Raw genomic sequence first — 21,079 nt, 5'->3', positions numbered from 1 at the left:
ATGTAGGGGTTCTATCCAGCTTCCATCTAATCTGCCTACCAAGTGCAAGCCAACTTGGACATAAAGTATTGTCAGGGCAATATTTCAGTTTTTTTTTAAATCCAAGAGATGTATTAATTTTTTGCAGGTCTTTAGTTTCTTATGAAAGCCAAAAATATGTATCACTGAAAACATCTCTGGTGTTGTCTATAGTAAAAGCACAATAAGCCATTAAAGAGGTGCAATTTGTAATTCATGTTAAAAAACCCTATTGGGATGACAGGAGAGACACATTGCCTGTGCAATCTATACATCCACAGTAAGATTTCTTAGTAATAGCACGGAGCATGGGGGGCTGGTTAGCTTCAGCTCAGAGCCTTTAATGTCAAGATTCAGGTCTTGACCATAAATCTTCTGGTATGTATTTAAGGCAAGCCCTGATTATACTGTGGGGAGCAGGGGAAATGGATTGTTTGTATCCCAGCTGGCAATTTCTATGTTGTTTTCTTTAATGGTTCCTTGCTATGTGAATGGTTCCTCGCTATATTACTTCCTAGCCCAGAGTTTTCTGGTGTGCTTATAAAGTTGGATTCACATGACTGTGAGACAGAGTAGGAATCAGAAGTGTACTTTAAAATGCTTACAGGCCAAAATGGGGATCTAATGAAGTTAGGTGAGAGGACTGAAGTTCTGGGAAGAGCTTTTCTCTGATGAGGCCTCAGCTGCAGATGCCGTGTCTGGAGGCCTGTACCCTGCCCTTCTTTGGGGAGAGCAGGGGATGCTCTCCATGTCTTCCATGCTGCCAAGTGCATCTGTCTTGTGGAATGTTCTCTATCACATTTTATTTACTTGATAAATTATAGATTTGTTTAGTTGTTGGTTTGATACTGATGTGTATAGTGCCTATGGCTTTGTGAAAGCGCATACCTAAATAACAATGAATATTGATTCTGCGCAGGTAAGATCCTTCCATCCTTGCTTTAGTTGTCTTACCCATTTTTTTGCTCTGTATGTCTCTGCAGAGGGTGTGTCTGCTTGCAGAGTAAGGCTGCATTAGATTAGGATAATGGGATTCAGTCCCGCATGTTTATTATTGTGCTGAAGTAAAGCTACAAATGGAATGCAGTTCCTCAGGGTTCAGTAGCTATGCCAAGTCTTTGAAAAATGATAAATAGCTTCTAATTAGATGAATGATATTTCATGAAAATGATAAATACTTTCTAATAACCTGTTTTCTCAGTAGGCTTTGCACACTTCAGTTCTGAAAATCTGAGAAGTTTACAGAATTGTAACCAAAAGTGATGTATGTTATAATATTGAGTGAGATGTACAAATTAGATCTTAGATTTGTTCATTCCAGTCATTGAATGCAGCACAATTAAAATAAAAAGGGGGGGGAGGGGCAAAGTAATAAATGTTGTCTCAATTTTATTTATTCTAGCTACTTCAGGTTTCTCCAGGGTGTATTTAGAAGAAAGAAGAGCCTGAAAATAATCTTCTGAATATTTTAAATGTTATTTAGTATGAAAGTTGATTAATGTGTCCCACTTAAACTCATACAGTAACCTCAGTATAATAATTGTAGGGTTTGCGGCAAGGAAGAAAAAATTGCTTTGTGCATTCTAGGACAAAATAACTTTTTGTTTCCCCTGCTGAAGTAGAAGTAGATAAATGGACCAATAGATGACTTTTAAGATACTTGTTATAGCCTTGGCACAGTTCTTTGACCCTGAGATGACTATAAAAAGTATGAGATAAAGAAAACAGTTGCTAATAGAGAAAGGAAAATACAGTATTTTTTTTTCCTCCCCCACAGGACATTAATGTATGTATCCTTGAAAACTACCCTGAATGTTCTAATCCCAGGTTATTTTACATCATACCATATTTCTGTGGACAGCATCCAAGATGCAGGTAAATATATGCAAGGTATTTCAATTTATTCAGCAATAGCTATTGCCAACATTTTGTCAGAAATTGGTAATAAAGAGGTGACATTATTTGAAGTAAAAGAGAAAAATGAAAGTACAAGGAATGTGGCACTGCATGTGGTAACTGCATGCATATATTTTGAAGTAAGAAGGGCATTGCAAATGTAGTAGTATTCTTTTTTCTTGATTTATAGCATGAATAATTCATCAAATATGAATGTATTTGTGTGGAATTTTTTTTCTGCTTTACTCATTTTATCTGCACTGTAGTAATTTTGTAATACATGTTTCTGATTTGCTCAGATGCTTCTATCAGGTCTATATGAGGAATACAGGTTTCTGTGTCCATGTGAGAAACCGTATTCTTGCTTAAAACCATGTAAAATACAGCCCTCTACTGCTTTAATTGAGCTACCTCATTTTTAACATCTGTGTACACCATTCTAATAATGCTGAGTTACTGATACTGTAGTAAATTTTTATGCAATAATATAGGAATCATTTTAAATACTTTCTTGGCTTTAAACACTTTAGTATTGTTGGTAACAAATGTTCTTTATTAGGTGTGTTCAACTTCAAGGTATTCTGTTTCTGTATTATTCAAGCTTCTCCATAATGAAACAGCTGCACATTTTCCAGAATTTCTTTCAAAAGCCATACTTCTTGTAGCAGTAATAACAAGTGAAAATGTGTTACTTAGAAATTAAGAGAGAAAAAGTATCTATGTTGTAAAATCCTGCTTTTTTTTTTGCTTAACTGAAGTTATGTATCAGAAACAAAACAGGTCAATGACTTCATTTTCATTGCACTTTTTTTTTACATATTTTGGTCTTATTTTTAAATGCTTATGGTTGCACATTTAACTTGCCTGCGCGAGTAATCCCATTAACAGCAGTCACATGCCTGAATACCTTCACAAAATATCTCTGTGAGGTTCTCAAGCAGGATTTGTACCTTGTTGTAGATTTGGCTCCTGCCATGCCCTTGCACTTCTTTCAGCTACTTTTTAGTCCCATAAGGAGCTACAAACAGGAGGCTCATGGTGTTTGTTAGGACACTTTGCTCTTCCAGAAAGCAGATCAGTGCCCAGAAGAGTAGAGCAGGTTAGCATGGTAGAGCATGAAAAACCTGCTACAAGTCTGCTCTAGGAGGAGTGGAAAGTAGTAAGCTTTTCCACATGACAAAGAGCTTCAGACAAATGTTAAATGCACTATTGCGTAGGATCCACAATGACCTAATGAAGTCATGGAAGAGGTGTGATTTACAGCCACTCCCAGGCAGTGTGGGGAGCTGATTCCTTTAGCCTGGGACACTGGCATTGTATCCTGTGTCAGTATAAATGATGGCTGCTGCTCCCAGAACATAACTAATATGAATTATTATAAGGGATTTAGGATTTGTATGGTTGTCTAACTACATTGTGCTTGTGGGAAACAGAGAAGCATAAAGATGTAGTGAAGTCCTGCCAGCTTCTCCTGCTGGGAGAAAAGACAGAACCCCAAGCTGTTTTTCAAAACCAGTATCAGTCACAGCAAAAAAATGCAAATCCTGTAGCAAAGCTGCAGGGCAACTGGGGGTAATCACAGGGAAAAGGGAAGCCCCTGGAGACTTTGGCAAAAGTTAAAATGAAGGGGAAGGTGGAAAATGGTAGTGTCCTGTGTAGGATTCGCCAAGTAACAGCAGGCAGTGGTTGGTCCCTGCAGTTCTCCTGATATAGTTCAGGGACACCACCACTCCTCAGCACCTTCCAACACCAAGGGCAGTCATCCCTCCCATCAGATGGGTTGTGCTTCCAAGTTGAAATACCAAAGTTCACAAGTTTGAGCTTATAACCAACTTGGCAGAAGTTCCCTTCAGAATGGAGTACTTTCACACAATGATTAGCCTCCTTTTGACGTGATCCTGTTTTTACATGCCAATCCAATTATAGATGTTGCATTGAAAAGCTCAGTAAGCTACTTGGGTTTGGTGGGGGGTCTTTTTTTGTTCTAAATATAGCACTGAATATTTTTTATTCACTTGTATTCTTGGCTTGAATTTGAGAAATAAATGTATATTTAAACTTTTCTTTTTCCCTCCTCCGTCTTCCCCCATCAATTTCATACAGGGAGCCTGGTGAATGGGCCCTTGAAAGAGCAAAACTGAACGTTAATGAAAATTTTCTGCTTGTGGGCATTCTGGAGGAGTTGGAGGATGTGCTGCTTTTATTAGAAAGATTCTTACCTCATTATTTCAAGGATGTGCTTAGCATCTACAAAAATCCAGGTAACTTTTTCCTTTAAAAAGCTGTTCTTATAGAAACTTCAGCTAAATCTGCATGGCTGCTGAAGGGTATGTGTTTCCTTCTTGTTCAGTCAATGAAGAAGTTTATCTCCCTCTTAGGGAGCAGATTTGATGATGACGAAGGTAACATATTCCACTTCTATCTTTAATGTTACTGTGTGGTTTTCTTTCCTTGCCTGCACTTGTTACTCAGTGATCTTTCCACCTGCCAGAAAGCTTCCCATTTTCCACTGAAATGCCTTCTTCTTTTACTTGTGTCTTACTCAGTTCTCAGATAATACTGTCAAAATATTGTCCAGGTGGTGTCAGGAATATGTACTTAAATAAACCTTCAAGAAATGGTTTGGGGAGCTGGACACTTTGGAGATTCTCCAGGACCAGGTTATTTATTTTCCCTCAGCCTTGACTATGAGTTGAAATGAAATGAACCTTCAGCTGAGCTGACTTTAGGTAGAATACAAATAAGAATGTGCATTTACAGCACTTCCAGTACAAAGCATGCTGAGGAAAAAGACTTAGGAGTCTGGAGTTGTGAAATGAAAATTGAGAGCACTCAGCCTACTCCTTAATTTGCACCCGGTGGTCAATCTGAAAGGATTCTCTGCGTCAGTCCATCACTCCAACACTGATTTATTGCTGACTTCTTTAAGAGGCAGTCTTGTGTTGTGTGCTAAAAATAGATATGATGCTTCTGGAGGGCTGTGCATGTCATTCCAGCAGAATTGATTTCTTGCTTACCTTTGACTGGCCCATCAACACTGTGCACCAAGCAGGGGTAAAACTTCCCTTCTTCCTTTGTGACTCGATTGCATATGTGTCAGTGTGAAATGCCTACAGCCATTAATATGTTTTATACCAAGCTGTACAGAGTACACTGTTTGTACCAAGCTGTATATTCAAAGCACATGGAACAAAGATTAAATTTAGTTTGTAATGCATGCAACTGATGGCTGGCTTCTGAATGAGAACAGCTATTACAGTAGTCAGTCAAGTCACTCTGGAGAGTTTATGGGTTTGTGTCCATAACCGGGATTTATGCATTACTGTCCATCAAAGCCTTCTTCTAGGACTCATCTTTGGAAATTCTGTATTTAGCTGTGATACAGGTACTGGGAAAATTCTGTATATAGGTGTGATACAGGTACTGGGAAAATTCTGTATTTAGCTGTGATACAGGTACTATGGCATTCCTTTTCTGAACGTGCTTGCAATGGGTCATTGTCTGCATGCAAGCAGGCAGTTAAGGCAGCTCTTTGGAAGGTGGGAGTTTAACTTTGTGGTGCCACATCCAGCCATTGAGCAGTTTTGCTTAATATCAGACATAAAGAGAGTATTGTAAGAGCATAAGAGTAAGACCCAGTTTGGGATCAGGTATTTCTCTTGGTTTTATAAATTAAAAAATAAAAATTACGATGTTTGTAGTATGTGGAAGTCATCCTAAAGGTTTGCACAATTTGGTCTCGAAGGTTTCTCCATGTGATGTTAGACAAAAGGAAGGCAGGGGCATCAATAGAAGGATATGCTCTCTCTGCCATGAGAGTTTTCTTTGAGTTTATATGACTTCTCCAGCTGTTCTGTGCACCATATATTTTCATTTCTTTTACAGTGGGGGAAGCTAATAAGCAGCACATGGGGTTTTGTTTTTCATCAGGGTGCCCTACAAATTGTCAGGTGGGAAATAAGCAATCTGCCAGAATCATTAAGTGCTGGGTAATCTTTCTCCTCTTTTTGTATTTTCCAGTATCAAGAGGAAATTTGATCACCTATTACAGGACAATGATTTCCTCTGGGATTTCATGTGAAAAATGGGTCTTGAATCTAAAGATTCACCACTTTCTGTCAGTATTCCCTAGGTGGATTGAACCTTTATTTCATCTTTCCCATTCACTTATTGTCTGGGCATATTAGTAAGAAAGCTGTTTCCTTGTGTTAACTCTCTCCTCCTCTTTTCATACATGCATATGTTTGAGGTTTTTTCCTATCATAATTATTTTCTGGTTATTTCTGAGTTGGTGCTAATACTTACGGAAAAAAACGCCTTAACAGAATCAGCCAGAAAAATAAAATATATTCAAGCGGTGTGTAAGAAATTCTACATTGTTCTTCTCAGGGCATCTTAGACCGGATCTGCAACACCCTCTGCTGTTGCATCATGAAGTGCTTGGAAGAAGACATGTTATTCTGCCAGCTGTGTGGTGGTCCCACAAAGTAGCAGATAAATTGGGCAAAATTGACCTTTTGTTGCAGCTAACACTTGCAGATTAAATCTATATAGTTTACAGTATTGTCTGCTGACCTGCTGCTCCTCTTGAGATTTTCTTATGGCAGTCTTTCTTTCCTCTTTCCACATAAAGAAGGAAAGTTTTCTAGGACTTATCTTTTGTCAGCTGAATACAACAAGATGAGGAAAACACAGAGAAGGACGTGTACAGAAAGGTGATTCACTTCCAGGTTTGTGAATATCTGCACCAGAGTCCACTGCAACAAGCAGTTCTGGATTGGAGGCAATTCAGAAACGGGATTTATAGAGCTGCCTTGAAGCTGAAGAAAAAGTAGCTGAAGAAAGACATTTTCAATCCAGTGTTGCTTTAGTGGATTACATAGATTAGAAATCACAGTAGGAAGCAGGTGATTGCTGTCCCACCAACATCATAATCTAAACTATATTAAAAGCACCTTCCTGCTATGGGAAGCAAAATGCCTGATGTTATCAAATGCATAAAATCACATGTGCATATAGGATACATCTGCAGGAGTTGTGAGTTAAACCCCTTCTTCCAGAAGTTAGGACTTCCCTTGCTCATTACAGGTGCTTTGGTTTGTCACCAGATCACTGTAGACACCATCTAAGCAAACTTCTTAGTATTGGAAACCTTCAGTACAGGTTGATAATACAGAAATCAGGAAATCTAGAAACTGTTTCTCATCTCTGTTCTTTTTAACTGTGCAGGCCATATTCAAAGCTCTCAGTTTGTTTTGTGCCTGTGGTAAAATTTCTCATCTGAAGCACTATGATAACATTTGTCCAGAAGCTCTTGCTCAGCATTCTCTTAGGAGAAAACAAAGCCTGTAGTTGTTTTACCTTCAAAAATATTTTTCTGCTGTTGTTCTGAAGCAGATCATTTAAACTGTGGCTCTATGATAAGATAGTGTGACATTCTTATCAGAGAGCTACTGTCTGTCTGTCTGTATACCTGATGACACAGGTAACTGCTTAAAGCAGTATGAATTGAGTGCTTTTCTTTTTGATGCTAATGGTTTGTCTGATATAAGCTGGCAGAAGGAAACTGTGAAGAAAGGTAAAATGTTAAAAAAACTTGGCAGTTCAGCATGGCAGAAAATTTTAATGTCAGAGGACACAGGGAGGATAACTTCCTTCATTGCATTAACAAAAGTATTGCATTTAGTTATTCCATATGCCAAATATTTTGACTTGTATGTTTTATAACCACATGTAACAAAATGTGAAAGTTCTTTGTGGTGCTAAAGTTTTCATTGGAACCAATCTGGTTTTATCTTGTACAGTACTTTAAAGCTATGGGCTTCCTGTCTTTCTGCATCTCCACTCTCTGCTTGAAATTAAGCATTATCTTAATGTAAATGCCAAGTCAAGAATTTCAAAAGGACTCTCTTTTTTGATGCCTATCTTGTCCAAAGCTACAAACTTGTCCTGGCAGCCAAAACTAGCTTTGACAAGAGAGTAAAAGGGCGGGAATGGGGGCAGCAGATTGTGAAATCAATAGATAGATGAATAGATGGGTAGAAAAAAAAATTAAAATATATTTTTATGTTTAATAGCTTTATTTGCTAGCACAGTAAAATTTGCTCCAAATTTTGTCTTTTTTCACTAGCATTGAAGAAGATAGAATCCAATTGCAGAGCCTTAGAATATATTTATTGCAAAATTTGAACGTATTCTTTAACTCTTTGAAAGGCCTGAAATAGTTATAACAAAACTTGACATGTAAAATATTTCCTCACTCTCAAGGGCTAAAGGAAAAAAAGATTGATCAGTCCTGTTCATTTCTGGTGGCCGTAGCTCACTTCTGTAACCTGGCTGGTAGCCAGAACACAAAGAATATTTACACATTTTCTTTTGAAATGGGCGCATGTGGGTTTCATATCTTTGCTGCTTTTAAGAGACAAAAAATACATACTATACTCAGCAAAACAGAGTTTTCTTCTGTGTTGTCAGTTTCTGTGGCATGGGGTAAAAGTTAACAGCATCCAGTGTAAAACAATAGGCAATAACATGTTTTTTTATCACCTCAGAAATGAGCCATATCCTCACACCTCGGGAGTTCATAAATTTTCTTTGGCACCAGAAGCCCTATAAAAACACTTCTTCCCAATACCAGGAAAAAACCCCTTTGTTTACTGAAAGGTGCATTTAGTGTGGAGAATGTATAGGTCTTACTCTACAACAAGAAGACTGATTTAGGCTTTTCAGACACTGAATTTTATTGAGTGCAATGAAATAACTCACGCTGTCAGCTGAAAAAAAATATATTGTTTAGGTAAACTGTAAATTTATTTTTTTTTAATGCAATGAAAATGTGATTCCCATAAGAATTGCATTTACAGGGAATGTCTTAAACTGTAGTAGTAATATTATCCCAGGCAATATAAACCCTTTTGTTTTTTAAATCTGCTATGTTCATGAATGTTAATGATAGAGTCTTGACATTTTCTATTCATAAGTTTCCCCTTCTCTTTAAACTCATTAAGGAGAGAGATGCTGCCATTTGTCTTTATTGCAGACCTGAGATCCTGAGAAGCAGAGCATTTTTGATGGAGTTAGGAGAAGGGTGAAATCAAGCTCAGCACTCTTTGTGCTGTGCTCAAGATCTCTCCTGTGCCAGGCCAGCACTGAAGGTGGATGTGCCTTCAGATGGTTCAGATGCTATGCATTTGGAAAAGTTCAGGAACAAGGGATTTTTCCCTCTGAGAAATTGTAGTGAATGTGTTTACAGGCACCACCTCCAAGAGCAAAAACTTTGAGCAAGAAGTGATCATAGGACTCTAGTGGAAGGAGGCAGTGCTTTTTGTGCAGTGTCTATAAATAATGAACATCTTATCATCTTTTATTCTGCCTTTGTTTAGCACAAAATGAAAAGAAAGAAGAAATTAGGAAAAATTATTTGTGACAACTTAGTCTGATGGCTTCTTGTGAGCTGTATTTTCTGGAGGGTTGTGACTGGTAAATGGGAAGGGAATACATTGGGCTCATCTCCTGGGCTGAAGTGCCCAACCCTTCTCCCTCCTACAAGCACCTGCACTCTTGATGAGAGAATAAAATCAGTGTGGATTGGTTTTAATTTAAATACTTTTGTGGTGGGGTTTTTTTGTTCTGTTTGGTTTTGGGTGGGGTTTTTTGTGGATTTTTTGTTTTGGTATAGCTTCTAACATTTCAAACACATTCAAATGTTTAAAACCTTTGGAGACTCCAAATATGCTGTCTTTTCTTTTGCCTTGCACTCTAGAACTAGACCTTTGTGTTTTCCCTATGTAATACTTTGAACAGGAGTCACTGACTATGAAAATTTTCTACAGAAGAGGAAAATTCCAGATTTCACTGGGAGACAAAACATGAGTTTGGAGTTGGGACGTAACTCCCTGTGTAACACTCCCGTGTCTGATGAGAGTGTGAGCAGCGGCGCCGCTGTGCCCAGCAGATGGAGCGATCTGCCCGTGTGTGCGCTGCTCCCAGCGCCAGCGGCACACGTGGATTCACATTCCGCCAGGGGGGCCTTTTCTTATCGCCCAACATCCTGTTCTGAAAATAGAAAGCCTGAGCAGACTGTTCTTTTCTTCCTCCTTTGAAGTCTCAACTTTCAGTATTGCACCGAGGAACGCTGTAAAACAACGTGAATGCTAAAACATGCCGTTTAAGATCTAGGAAAAGTGTTTAATTGTAGTTTTGTTTCTTGTAAAACAAATTCCCTGTTCTCTGTGTGCAAGATGGGCAGGGAAAGAGGAAGAGTCACACATCCCTGAGGACATTTCTTTTTTATTAGGTCGATAGCATCTAGGACATTCTGCACAGCTAATCTGTTCCTTGGTTTGTGCTATAAAACTGAAGGTACTATCAAAAGCTGTAGATAGATTATCTAGCTCTTCAGCCATGAAGATACAAGGTTTGGAGAGCAGGGAAAAACCAGACGACCTGATCTAGGATGCCTTGAAGTTAGTGGATACACCAATGAGTGGTAAGGATAGTCAGTGAAAGTATCCTTTCTTTTTCAGTCCCATAAAAGAAAAATATGTTGTTTTGTCTTCCAGAGGTTTGAAATTCTTTTGTGGATAAGCTAAGCAGTTTTAAGAATAGGAGCTCTTGAAAAGATTTGAGCACTGCTGGGCTTTCTCATGACTGTTTTTCGAAAGGGCCACTAGGTCTTTGGAAGATTTGTCTCAGAAGCAAAATTTCTCTGTGGTGAGTTCTGAAGCAAAGCTTTACAGCTTATAACAGCTGTGGTTCTTGTTCTGCTGAGGAAGGTGAAGCCACTTCAGACAATATGTGTATGGCATGAAAACCATAACTGTGGCACCAAAAGATTTATCCAAGATAGTATCAGTCTCATTGCTAAAATGTGATCAGGAGGAAAGGTGTGGCAAGCGAGTTTGGTATGGCTTTCCAACCCACATGGAGCTTGCGTACATCCAGGCTCAAGTCCTAAGTATTTACTCTTCCTTGCTCACGTGTACTTGTTGGATTGTGTTAGCTCATATGTGCGGAGTTACACAGCAGAGAGGTTGCCTACAAATACATCTTGTGGCCCCAAATGAATGGCATTTGGAGATGAAGAGGGAGGCAGCTGACAGCCTGACACAGCGGTGGCACTCGGTCTGGGTGAATCTGCTCCCTGAGCGTGCAGTGCAGGGAAGTGGGATTTTAGTGTCCATTTGCCAAACACATCACTATGGCTCTGCTTTCTCCAGGTGTCAAGAGCAGTGCTTGACTTGCTGAGTACAGCAGCACCAGCAACAATCATTTAGATCAGGTGAGAAATTTACATATTTCCCATTGGCAGACCAGGATTGTGGGCATGATTAATGAACTGGAGAAATGAGGCTACTGTTGATCCATAGTTCCCTTTCCCCAGCTCTTCTGGCATTCAAGGATGTTGGCTGCCTTCCAGATCTCACCACTGATTATGGCAAAGAAGGATATAGTTTCTCTTCTTGCTAATTACAGTACTGATTTTTAAATCCTTATTTTAGGTTTGGATTTTCATGGGCGTTGAATTTGTAAAGGCTCTGCTCAGAATCAGTTGTATTGGAAGCTGAAGTCCATGTTCCCTTAAATCATTGTTTGAAAAACCTGGATCAAATGTTTCTCTTCTAGTACAGTGTCTGGACACACGAGCTCATAGACTGGCTCTGGCAAACAGCAATGTATTGTAGAGATAGGCTGAGTGTGTTTTGTATAATTACTTAATCTTCCCTTTCTGTGAGCTATAATGCATGCCTATACCCAGCTTGTGCTCTGCAGTCTGCTACCTTTTTCCTGTTCCTCTCCTCCACCTTCTTCATATTTCTCTTTCCTGTCAAATGGCAAGGTCTTTACCTGAAGCCAAACAAATTTTACTTTTTTGCACGCTCATCTGAGCCTCTTTATCATTAACAGTTTCCCCTCTCTAAAGTTCCTGTATGTCTGTAGGATTATGAAGACTGAGACCACCTAATGCATCATCTTTGTCTTCTAGTGCATTCCAAGACATCAGCCTACAGATTTTGCATTTCATCCCACCTATTCCTGTAACTTGCATTCAGTTTCCTTTCAGTATATATTTTTTTGGTGTATGTCAGGAGATCATTTTGGTGCTGTTATCTTCCAAGCAACGGTCATGTTTATTTAATGAGCATATCAGTCGCTAAAGATGTTATGGTTTATAAGTGCGCTCCTGCTGCTCATCTGAGGTTGATTCCCCAATGCATCTTTTGAATATTTCCTGTTCTTAGTGTCACAAAATGGAAAACCCATGGATAGCCAGCTTTGTTAAAGCTCCAGCACAGAAGGAAATCTGCATTTGGATAAAGCATTAGTGATATCTCATAAATAATCCAGGGTTACTGATGACAATATACCACAAACATTTTAATGACAGGCAGTTAAAGCCTGCAATGACAGTTCATTCCTTCTTGAGTGACTTAGTAAATAAAATCATAATGCTATTTTAATCAGTAGCATTTTAGCTAAACCTCCCTTACTGCTTCTGCTTTAAAAATAGCATTTAAACAAAAATTACAGCGGTAACAGATTATGCAGATTGTTTCTTTGACAACTTTGCCCTCTGCCCAGGCAACAGAAGGCATAGAGAAGGAGCCATTAAATCCCAGTTAATAGGCCTGCTTCTGTTCCCGTGAACAGGTCTTCATTTCACCTACATGGAAACAAGCAAGCTGCACAAGGTGACTGAGGCTGAAATATAAAAAACTTTTATTAATTAAGGACCAAAACTACTGAGAATTTAGCTCAATAATCAGTGTATCCCACAGTATGTTTTCAGGGCCAGTGTTTGGGGAGAAACACCTTTTGATTGAAAACAAAGCATATTTGGCATTGAAGACACAGGAGCAATATAAAGCAGATCACAGAGCTGACTATTCACTTAGCTTTTAGGAGCATAATCTTATTTTCAGTCTTCAAATAAAGCTATTGTACTTTTTTTCTCAGACTAAATCACTGTATCAGTGGCAGAATGGGCTGCACTTTTACCAGTAATTTTTGTACAGCAGGGACAAGGAGCCATCCCTTAGGAATTACTTAGATTTTCACATAAACATTGCAATTTAATATCAGGTTTTTACAGTGATGCAAATCAGCTGCTATAGTAATTTAAATGTTGTAATTATTAAAATTAGGAAAACATGAGAGAGCATAAATTCTGACATGTTAGGTGTGAAATTATAGCAAGGCACTTCCTGGCATGCAATTTGCAAAAGGCATTAAAGCTAACACCAAAAGGGTTTTTTCCAACCTCATCAGGGCTAGGTGGCTGAGAAAAGAGTCAGGGATTGAGACAGTGGGCAGCTGGGAGAAGTGCAGGGAGACAGTCTTAGGGAAGAGACGTCCCCAAGGTACATCTGTAAAGGGACCACTTGCTCTCAGAGGACACAGTGTATTGTGCTCTAAAATCATCTTAAGAACACTGTTGCTACTATTAGAAAAGAAGGGAAATAACTAGTAACATGAATTTCAGCAAAGTGCAAGGGTCAGCTCTTGATGGCGAAATTGTAGGAATTAAAATGAAGTAAATATGTTAGCAGTGTAGCTCTCAGCTGGTGTGTTTCCTCACTTGAACACAGCTTCACACTGTGCCTGTGCTCCTTCCTTTGAACCCCCTTTGCTTTACCTGCCCTGAAGTTAGTTTATGGTGCTGGAGAGCTGACCCCTTGCTCTTCCAAAAGTCTTTCTTAGAGTTATGTTCCCTACTTCCTTTCCTTGTCGGAATTTCCCAGCCTTTTTGATCTTGAAAACTTGCTCTCCTAGAAGCTACAGCAAGAAAAGAGGGATTTACTAAATATAGCTGTGAACATTCTGGTTTTCTTCTTTTTCTCTGTTCTTGGAGTTGAATCACAAATTTTCAAATGTAGCATGAAAGAGCATCCTCCCCTCTGTTTCTCTCTAGGCCCATCTTCCCACTTTCCTACCCTTCCAAACTGCATTCCCATTGTGTTCTTTTATTGCTATCTTCTCTCCAGTTTTCTTTGCCTATCTCCAACATTGTTACTGCACTTTATAAATCTTGCCTTTTGAGTTGTACTATTTGCACTCTGTTTGAATATCTTTTCAGTTACTTGCAGATGCCATCTATAATACAGGTAAATGTTAGGGTGTGGCATTTTTTATTCCACAGCTGTCTTTACTCCTTCAAACCAGGACAGCAGTGTTAGGGATGCTGCTGTGAGAGCAAGTATTCACCAAGGATTTCTTTGAAACTGAAGTTGCCAACTCTGTGGTGTGTCCCCTGATTGATTCAGCAGCTATTTTGGAAGAATAGGCAAGATCACTCTCAAGCTTTTAGAGGCTGCAATTGTCACCTAGACACCAACAGATGAAAGAATCAAATTGACATACTGGGAGGAACTATAATAGAGGATGTGATTAATAGACAGTTGGGAAAAGCCAGCATGGCATTTGTAAAATCTTTACGGACTCAGCAAGCACAGGGATATGAGATGGTACAGGTATCATTTTCAGCAAAATCTCTGTCCAAAAGCTCTTTAAGAAAATTGGGTGTCAGGACAGGAGAAAGAGTGGTCTCCTGCAGGATAAAGCTGGTGAAAGAGGTAGGTGTTCATTGTTTCCTAGGCCCCCTTGCTTTGAAAAAACAGGGAAGTCTTGCAGGGACTGTGCTCCAGCCTGGGATAGATGTTCTCTTAAAAAGCTGTGTCTGAGGTAAGAGAGGTCAATGCTGACATGATGTTACCAGGGAGCAACAAAAACAGCACTGAAGTGGTTTACTAATCATAACAAAGCAAAGCATTAAAATTCAGCTTGTTGGAAGTGCATTTGAGGTCTGTCCTCAGCACTCAGAGCTGCAGTCTAAGGATGCTCTCAGTCCTGCTCCGTGTGGAGCTTGGTAGGAAAGTGCACAGATTGTCAGATGGGTGGGTATTTTTCTCTGCACAGGGAAGCAATCACCTACAGAAGAAATTTTTATATGAAGCTAGATCAAGTCATGACTCAATTTTTCCAGATGGCAGAAAATGATGATGCAGGACGGAAGGGTTAAATCCTGGCTGAATTGCAAGAGCAGCTGAAAGAAAGGCATTCCCCTTGGAGGTGCTGCCCTAGCTGCAAAGCAGGGAGTTCATACAGCTGTAGTTCTGATTTGTGTTTAATGGTAGGTGATTCAGGAGCATCAGAACGTGCCTGCTCTTGTTCTGATTTATCCGTTCTCTTTCAAGTTTGCATTCTGGGTAGGCGAAAGGTGGCCAGGATGACAGCGAAGCCAAAGAAAGGTAATTTTCTGCAGACACACCAGGCCTCATTTTCCAGCTAGACTCACCAGAGAAAGAAAGAAACTGTTGAGTTGGCCTCTGGTTTTCTAGCAGTGAGCAGCAGCTGTTTTGGTAGCGGTAGCAGCAGCTCATATAACAAATGTTTCATGATGAATGCAAACAAAAGCCAGCCCTGAAATTCCAGCTCCACTATGTACGCATAAAATATAAACCAGTTCAAAATAACATAACTAGTCAACTTAAGGGATTTTTTTCTTCCCCTCTAAATAAATTCCATATGAGAATTAGTGTTTGGTCTGCTCAGTTCTCCAGGGCTTACCCAGAAAATTTTTATCATAAAGGCCGAGGGCAAAAAGTGAGCACAAAAACAGAGCAAGAAGAAATATTTTTAGAAGAAGTGCACGTGCAAAGAGGTTGTGTGGTTTGGGCGAAGGTTTTGAGAATGCCAGTCGTGCTTACTGAATTGAAATTACTGCTGATGTTTATGAGTTGGCTGAATTCACTTGCCTCCAAAATAGGTCTTGGAGGAATTCTTTATGCATCTCTGTGCAATTTGCTTTCTGAAGATGACTTGTGGTTTTAAAGGCATCTACATGTTAGAAGAGGGTTATGCCCTCTAGCATAAATTTCTTTCCAGATAGCTAGTGGGAGGATTTCTAGAGAATGCAAATTGCTGGTCAGTGCATACCCAGGGGAAATGAGGATATTGAAGAGAGAGAAAACTACAATAATTGGAGACTCAGGAGAAATACAAAAACTATCCAGGAGGCAGTGTCGTAAATTGTTATCTTCCTCCAACTGCTTAAGTTAAAACAGCAAGTAAATGCCAGCATTTACCCATCCCTCCCTGCTCTGCTGTTTGCTGGAGCAGCATCTGTTGTCTGCCCACGCAAGCACTCCTGCTCTGTTCTCAGGCCCTGAAATACTCTCCTCACAGTTTGCTTTCCTCGTGGTTGTTTTTTCTGGGCTGGCTTCCCTCTAATTGTGGAATTATTCAGCTCTATCCATCCAGCATAGGAAAAAACCTAATTTCTTGTGTTCTGACAGATTAATGATAATATAGCTTATTGTTGTGCCTTTTTCAATATGATTCTATCTAATACCTAATACATTACCTAATACCTATCTAATTCATTTTGTGTAATGCAAGTTTTGAATGAGGTTAGTCTTCTTCCATTTTGTTCCTTTCAACTGCATTTTGAAGGGCCTGGGAAGTTGTGTTTCTGTGTGATGTATTGCTGTTCTTGGGGTACATGTGTACCTGTAAGTCATTATGGGTATCACATCTTTGGTGTAGCAGAGCATGCAAAGGTAGGGCTTGGAACAAAAATTGTGTGCTTGTCTTGTCTCTGCTTCTCTTGCTTCTTGGCTGCTTTGAATCATTTCCAAGCTGTCACCTACATTATTTTATTTCATGGTATTTGTGAAGTGGAAGAGGGGGAAAGAGACTGATAAGAGTACTCTTGGATCTAGCAAAGAAAAGGGAAGAGAAGGGGTGGACTCTTTCAGGTTTTCTTCTTTCTCACTAGAAGGAAGTGCAGCACAAGTTACTGGGAGAGCCCAGTGGTTGTATTGGGCCTGTGTGGAGGGAAAACAGAGGCAGGGAGCACATGGATGTTGCTGCAGCAGAGTTTGGTGCACAAAGGGAGCCATGGGCATGTACAGTAAACCAGAGCCCACTGTGCTTTGCAGAGTTGTGCTCCTGTGGCTTTTAGGGTGTTACCAAGTTTGGCGGTTTTCTGCTTGGGCACGAACACATGCTTTTTCTGTTACGTAAAATGAGTGTGGAATTAATGGGTGACTGATATATAATATACATCTTCCAAAATCTAGTGGAAATTGGAAATGACAGAAGTGACAGCATAGCCAAAGCAAATTTATTTAAAACATTGAATGAAAATATTCACCAAAAACTCTGTTTTATCCTAAATAGCACTACATATTTTCTGGGCACTGAAGTCTTATCTTTTAAGTTTTCTTCCACTCTCTACTGTTCCATGAGTGCTCTGCCAACTTTACAGTAGCCATGACTCACCCTTGAAGGGTCTTCAGATAGCTGACAAACCTGTCATACTTCACTGGGTATTGATATTATTTAATGCCAGTACTTAAATTATGTCCTGGGGAAACTGAACTCTCTGCATGACCAGTGAAGAGAGGTAAATGGCTGTTTCTCTCTCTGGGGGCTGTTTGGTGCCCTGAGTGGCTGTCTGGAGTTCATCAGCAGCAGGAGTACTCCTGACTCATGCTGGTACTTGTGCTGGTACACAGTAGGGTAGACAGGGATGCTGGCTAGGAGTTGGCATGCAGTAGTGTTTGTAGGAGCAGGGATGAAGTATGTGTACAAAACCAAAGTTTATGTCATCCCTCTTAGTGCTTTCCTTGCCTGTCTAATAGACAGATCTGTGCATCATTGAGTGCTATTTGATTTAAGTTTTGGTGGAATTGTTTGGGGTTTATTTGTGGGTTTCACTTGGGGTTTTTTTAGCACCCCACTATATTTTTCTGCAGTGATTCCAGGAACAAGTCTATCACCTTAGTTCCCCTGTGGGGTATAGAAACACAGCAGAAGCCCAGGACTCCCTTACCAAGAGGAAGGGAGGTGAATGAAGAGGAAGATCTATTCCTGAAAAGTCTCAAGAAACCCCTGCATGACCCTTTGACCAAAGCAACTGCTAGAGAGTGAATGAACTGCAGAAGATGGGAACCTGGGGAAGGATTTTGGACAGTAAAACTATGAAGGGGTCTTAAGAGAGTGAAGCATGGCAGGACCAGCTGGGGTGAGGGATGATGGTGTAACCAACGTGCTCAGGTATTTGGCAGTGAGGTAATTTCACCAGTTGCTTCCTCCGTATTCTCTCCAAGATTTTTGGATCAGCACATTTTTGGATTAGCTTCATCTTACTGCCCACAGCTAATGTTTTGGTGTTTGAGAAGTCCTCAATCTGTTTTTCTGCACTGAATCCTGGTTCATAGAGAGCAGTGTTTGTCCAGTTGCACCACAGAAGTATCACATGCTTTCCACATTTTCCTTAGAGTTATTATGTCAGGATTTGTAGCTATTTCAGGTGTGGGTTTTTTTCCACTCTAGACTCTTACCCTGTCTATTTCCATTCTTATTTAATTCAGTAAGTGGTAAACTCAGTGGTAAATTTTGAGTGTCTGTGATGGCAATTGAAAGCTATTATAGTCAGGACATCAGCTGGGAATCCTGGATACCAAATAGCGTTTTGAAGAGTTCATATTGTTTCTAGAATTTCAGTACTTAGTCTAGCTCATGACTATGTGTGCAAAGCCAGTTCATTGATTTTCTGTAATGACCAGGTCAGATGCTAAGCAAGGAGGGTGTGTATTCTTTCTAAGCAAGATGAAACAATTTGTGTTAAGATTGTTTTGTTTTGTTTTGTTTGCAAATGGCAAATTGTTCTTTCCAGTCAGCATAGTGAAAAGGGGGAGATGAGTGCTCTAAGCCCTTGAAAGAAACACATTATTATGATAGGCATACACATACACACATCCTGATACACATACATATTTATCCAGATGTACCAAGAACAGCTCCTGGAGAGCAGTAAACCCTTTTTATAGTCAGCTGTTTTTAGCTCTAACTATTAGTGGAAAATAACAAGAACAAATTGCATCTTGTACAACTTTGCCTTTTGGTGCAGACATGCCAGTGCAAGTGGTTGATAGCAAGAAAACTCAGTCTGTTGTCTTACACTTTAGCAAACAGTTTACCAAAAATGCCAGCCCAGTTCATGTTGGGCTTTTACTAGCAGAAGATCAGTGAAACTGCAAAGCATATCTGTCTGTATATTAAATTTCAGAATTTACTTGGCACTGCCTTCTGCTGCTGGTGGAATATGGTATTGGGTCCCTGGCAGGCCCCAGTACTTTGTGCATTTGCAGAAAGTACTTAGTATTTACCCCAGTTTAAGGGCAGATATGCCACTTAGCCAAAGGTTCTGCTTTGAGTCATTGAAAATTATTTTCCTTGGTGCATGTTTTTGCAAGCTACTTGTAGAAATCAATGGTTTAAGTTCCTGCTTAATTAATCTGCTCAGTTCACAGACTGCTTCAGTTACCCTTTCAGACCACATCTTGGTGTGCATCCCACTCCTTCAAAAGTAATAAAAAGTTAAGCACATAGCCACTTTGTATCTCATGTGAAAAAAGGGAAAAACTCCTAGTCCCACACATCTTTTCATACTGTATACACATGTGTGAGTAATTTAGTGAAGAAATGCCACATGATACATTAGTGTGTTTTATTAGCAATTGGCACTGCCAGACCAATATTTTGCTTTTGAAATAATGGCAGAACTTGCCCAGATTGCTGCGAAAATCAAAGGCTGAATCTAGCACTGCATCCCCGTTTCTGAGTCTTAGCAGGAAGAGACAAAAAGCAAAAGATACAACAAAAGTATTTTGATAAACAGATGTCACCCACTTTAAAGTGTTGAATCTCAGTTTAATTTTTCCCATGCTACATAAATAGCCCCTTCACTTCCTTTAGCCTTGCAGTTTTTCATTTCCCACTGTTGCTCAAACAAAATGAAAAAACCTAGTTATATTTATAAGGACTCTATATTTACTCAGTTTAAGGGTTTTCATTTCTTCAGTAAATGTACTTAATAAAATTAAATGCTCTGGGGATGTGCCAGAAATGCTGTCAGCCACTATGGCAAGCAGATGGATGAAGTTTCAGCTGAACGTGATGTGCCCAGGTTACTTTGTTTATTTAGAAGCTGATGACCACAGTCACTGGACATACTGGAGTAGGCTGTGAGAAATGTTTTTTTAAAGAGCTCAGAGTCACAATTTCATGCTCCCAGCACCTGTGGGTTTACTGACGAACTTGGCCCCATCCAGGCATTGAATTGGGTTCCAGGACTTGCATACTCAGCTCTAAGACTGGATGTGAAGGCAATCTACTGCAGCATCTGTCCCCACACTGACTGCCAGGGTTGATTCTGCGGTTTGGACTGGTTAGGCTGGATGTACCCTTCCTCCTTCAATAGCTCCATGTGTGTCCCTCCCAAAGCTGCACACTCAGTTGCAGAGGACAACCTCCCCAATAGATTTTTTGTTGTCTGGAGAGTGGCCCAGCAGAGAAGGACCTGAGAGTGTTGTTGATAGCTGGCTTAACATGAGCCAGTGTGTGCCCAGGTGGACAAGAAGGCCAAAGACCTCCTGGCCTGTATCAGACACAGGGTGGCCAGCAGGACCAGGGCAGTGACTGTCCCCCTGTACTTGGTGCTGGTGAGGCCACACCTCGACTGCTGTGTCCAGTTCTGGGCTCCTCACTGCAAGAAAGACATTGAGGTGCTGGAGGGTGTCCAGAGAAGAGCAACAGAGCTGGTAAAAGGTTTAGAGGGGAAGTCATATGAGGAGCAGCTGAGGGAGCTGGGCTTGTTCAAGCTGGAGAGAAGAAGGCTCAGGAGAGACCTTACCACTCTCTACAACTATCTGGAAGGAGATTGTAGCCAGGTCGGTCTCTTCTCCCAGGGAACCAGCGACAGGACAAGAGAAAATGGCCTTAAGTTGTGCTAGAGACAATTCAGGTTGGACCTCAGGGAAACTTTCTTCACTGAAAGTGTGTTTGAGCATTGGAAGAAACTTCCCAGGGAAGTGGTAGAGTCACCATCCCTGGAAGTGTTCAAGGAAAGACTGAATGTGGCGCTTAGTGCTATGGTTTAGTTCACATGGTGTGTTCTGTCAAAGGTTGAACTCAGTGAACTTGGAGGTCTTTCCAACCTTAATGATTATATGATTCTAAGACAAAACCCGATTGTGTGCATTGCTCACCTGCTGAACACCGAGCCTGGGTGAAAACCTGTGTCTCAGAGCCCTGTCGTTACGTGTAAGTGCATACACACATCAGCGTGGTCAGTGTCCCTTCTACACAAATGTACACT

At 40.2% G+C, this 21,079-nt stretch overlaps 1 protein-coding gene across 1 annotated transcript in view; it reads left to right on the top strand.

Moving 5' to 3' along the window:
- The window catches only part of UST (uronyl 2-sulfotransferase), a 155,295-nt gene that overhangs the window by 119,083 nt on the left and 15,133 nt on the right, over window positions 1-21,079 (top strand). Inside the window, 2 exon segments of the mRNA XM_030944405.1 lie at window positions 1,796-1,893; window positions 4,018-4,175. Of these exon segments, the coding sequence (XP_030800265.1) occupies window positions 1,796-1,893; window positions 4,018-4,175 (256 nt within the window).

This window comes from Camarhynchus parvulus, chromosome 3, assembly GCF_901933205.1.
Source record: "Camarhynchus parvulus chromosome 3, STF_HiC, whole genome shotgun sequence".
Taxonomy (NCBI): Eukaryota; Metazoa; Chordata; class Aves; order Passeriformes; family Thraupidae; genus Camarhynchus; species Camarhynchus parvulus.
This window is presented reverse-complemented; position numbering and strand designations above follow the sequence as displayed.